Source organism: Lactuca sativa, chromosome 8 (assembly GCF_002870075.4).
Source record: "Lactuca sativa cultivar Salinas chromosome 8, Lsat_Salinas_v11, whole genome shotgun sequence".
Lineage (NCBI taxonomy): Eukaryota > Viridiplantae > Streptophyta > Magnoliopsida > Asterales > Asteraceae > Lactuca > Lactuca sativa.
This window is the reverse complement of record NC_056630.2, coordinates 124326728-124329654: the sequence shown is the minus strand read 5'-3', so window position 1 is coordinate 124329654 and position 2927 is coordinate 124326728. Positions and strand designations below refer to the sequence as shown.

At 35.5% G+C, this 2927-nt stretch overlaps 1 protein-coding gene across 1 annotated transcript; it reads right to left on the bottom strand.

Moving 5' to 3' along the window:
* Nucleotides 1-247: 247 nt before the first annotated feature.
* Nucleotides 248-2657, bottom strand: LOC111885609 (uncharacterized). The gene is made up of 2 exons (XM_023881854.3): nucleotides 1680-2657; nucleotides 248-1551 (listed from the first exon to the last, which is right to left on the bottom strand). Exons 1-2 carry the CDS (start codon nucleotides 2521-2523, stop codon nucleotides 338-340), a joined length of 2058 nt encoding a protein of 685 aa, XP_023737622.1. The 5' UTR covers nucleotides 2524-2657; the 3' UTR covers nucleotides 248-337.
* Nucleotides 2658-2927: the final 270 nt, after the last annotated feature.

The following is a 2927-nucleotide window of genomic DNA, read 5'->3' as shown; positions in this document are numbered from 1 at the left end:
GTAATAAAAACAAATAATAGGGACCTTCCGAGTTAAGAAAATAAGTTAGGGACCAAATGCACAAATTACCTTAAACCATAGGGACCATTCGTGTAATTTTCTCAAGTTTAAAAGACTACATGCAAAAGTAGACGCACTACTCTTAATTATTCGAAATCCTATACATTTTAGATTACACAAAAAATATTATCCAATTTGCAAATGTATTCGATTTGTATTTCAAGATAATAAACAATAAAGAAAATGATTGGTAAACTAGTGTGATTAAGTTATTAATAAATAGATATTTGATTTACAAGGGATGAGTAGAGCAAAACGATTGCAAAAACAAAAACACTCACAGCAGATTAGGATGAGCTAAACTATTGCCAAAAAGAAAACGCTCACAGCATATGTGATCATATGCAAATTTACACTCGAGGCATTTAAAGATCATTTTATATTGTAATTGCTCATGACATATACAACAGTAGCCATCCAACACAATACCTTGAGCAAATGAGAAAGGGTGTGGGTGACTATTAGTCTTATAAATGCCTCCAAACTTTATATTCATGAAAAGATGAGTACTTCTCATAGACCTGTTATAAGTGTGTGTCTCGCATTGAAGAATTAACGGAGCACAAATAGTATGTACAAACAATGCACAATCTTTACAATGATAGAAAGATGCATGGGGGTTCAAATCCTCCTCACAAATTTCACAAAAGTATTCACTCTTGTGGTTCTCAATCGGGAGGTAACTTAGCTTCATGGGATGGTTCTTGTCATACTTGTGCCTGATTGTCTCGGATAGTAACAAAGCACAATCCGGATGTATATAGATATTGCATGTGTTGCAATGGAATGAATGGCGACCTTGAGTATATTTGAGACACATAAGACAAGAAGTATACCCATCTTTTACTTGAACTATTGAAAGAAGGCGATTCGGGTGAGCTTTGTGTGTAATTTCTCTAGGTATAAGCCCACAAGTAACATCAACAAAATATTCGCATTTGAAACAACGATACGCAAATCCGTTGCAAGGTAGATCACAAAAGTTACACCTGAACAAACCGAAAAGGCAACCAGGGATGTTTGAGCAGATGAGATTGAGGGTATGTTGTGGGTGACCAAGGTGGTTTTGTACTTTTGGGGGCAGTCGAGTGCACCACTCATGGAGAGAAAAGTTATTATAAACCCCCTGAATCTGAATCTCATCATCATTAGCACAAATGTAAAAAGGCATGGTGGACATGATTGGTCTGAGACATCCATTGCATAACAGTTGGGTCTTTTTCATCGGGTCATGACACATTGATGATGAAAGATTAACCTTTAAGGAGGTTTGACATTCAGTATCAATTTGTGTCTCACCATCAACAAGAATCAAAGGGTGTTGATGACTATCGTGTATTAGGTGGTGATGATGAGGAGGAGGATCAGTAGTACTTGATTGTTGGAAAAACAAGTAGTGTTTTGGTAGGCTGTATGTTTCATCTGGGAACGGGAGATGGAGAAGACCAGGATGGTCAACATCTTCATAATTTTTAATGGTGTTGCCAAAGCCTGATATCATAAATTGGGAATTAGCAGGCATATATATCATTAATTCAAAACAATTTAATTATTAAATGTAATTAATTAAGGAAAGCAAACTAGCAAAGGGATTGTAAAAGTAAAAATGATTTAATTACCAGCAAGAGGCGGCAAACTAATTGCACAATCCAGATGGACATAGTAAAGACATTTATCGCATTTGTAAATCCAATGATCCTCCTTACCTACAAAGTCATGTCTACACACTCTGCATCTAGGGTCATGTTTAGCTTGTTGATCTATCTGTGGGAATGAATATGCAACGGTGAGTGGATGAGGATGATAAAAAGCATCATGTGTTCTCTCTTGGATTAGCAAACTTTCTGGTAGGAAAGCACATTCACTATGTATGGCGAAGTTAGTACAAATGGTATATTGATAGAAGATGCCTTTATGTTCCTTCCCACAAGCACTACACTCGCATGAAATTGGCTTAAGGATAGCGGACATTAGAAGGTGAGGGTGGCAAGGATGATGGATGACATTTTTTCCTACTTCTAACGCACACTTGAGATCAATGCAGAAATAACATTTATTACATCGGTAAAACCGTGCTCCAGGTTCGTGCTCTCTCTTACAAAGTTTGCATATCAAATCATAATATGCATATCTATATAAATATGAAAATGAATTTGAATATGGATACAGGTAAAGAGTATGTTGTGGGTGTGATGCGTGGTCTAACCTTATGGAGAGCTCAGCACAGAATTTGTGAAGTGAGAAGACCTTCTTATCATCACATGATGATGAACAACATGTGTAGTAGTACCTATGGTACACATGGATTTCTTCCTCACACCTTCTACATGTGACGCCATGAAAGCCATCTTTCATAATGAGATAACCATCCTCATCTTCTTCTTCCTCTTCTTCATATTGTAGCTGCAAATCAATGAGTTTTAGTGGATGCTTATGTTCAGGTACTTCAAGTTCTGACTCCATTATAGTTATATACTTCTCTCTTTACAATAATCATGTTTTATACACCCTATCTTGTCAATTTATAGCAAAGAGAGAGCATATATGTGTGCCAAATTCACGAAACTTAGCAGGATTCCTTTTTATTTTATGTACGTTTGTTTATCTTTTGGATTTTTAATTTGTCATCACTTTTCCTAATTCAGAGGAAATCAGTGAACCTTTTTAACTTTGGTTTCTCATAATATTTTAATTGTCCAACAAAGTTCCCTATTTGTCCCTTGTAATATGAAATTGCTGGTCATTAATTACTTTATATCAACAAGAGACATAATTTATGAAGTAATTTTATGAATGCTTTAAACATCGGTTAATAAAAAATACATATGATACTGTAATGTGGACATTATTTTCTCAAAGTCCTGATT

Bases quoted from the DNA above. Each gene is read 5' to 3' on its own strand.
- LOC111885609 (XM_023881854.3), bottom strand. From the start codon at position 2,523: ATGGAGTCAGAACTTGAAGTACCTGAACATAAGCATCCACTAAAACTC. The intron at 1,552-1,679 runs GTAATTAAATCA...TTATGATATCAG, and splicing joins TAGTTTGCCGCCTCTTGCTG to GCTTTGGCAACACCATTAAA.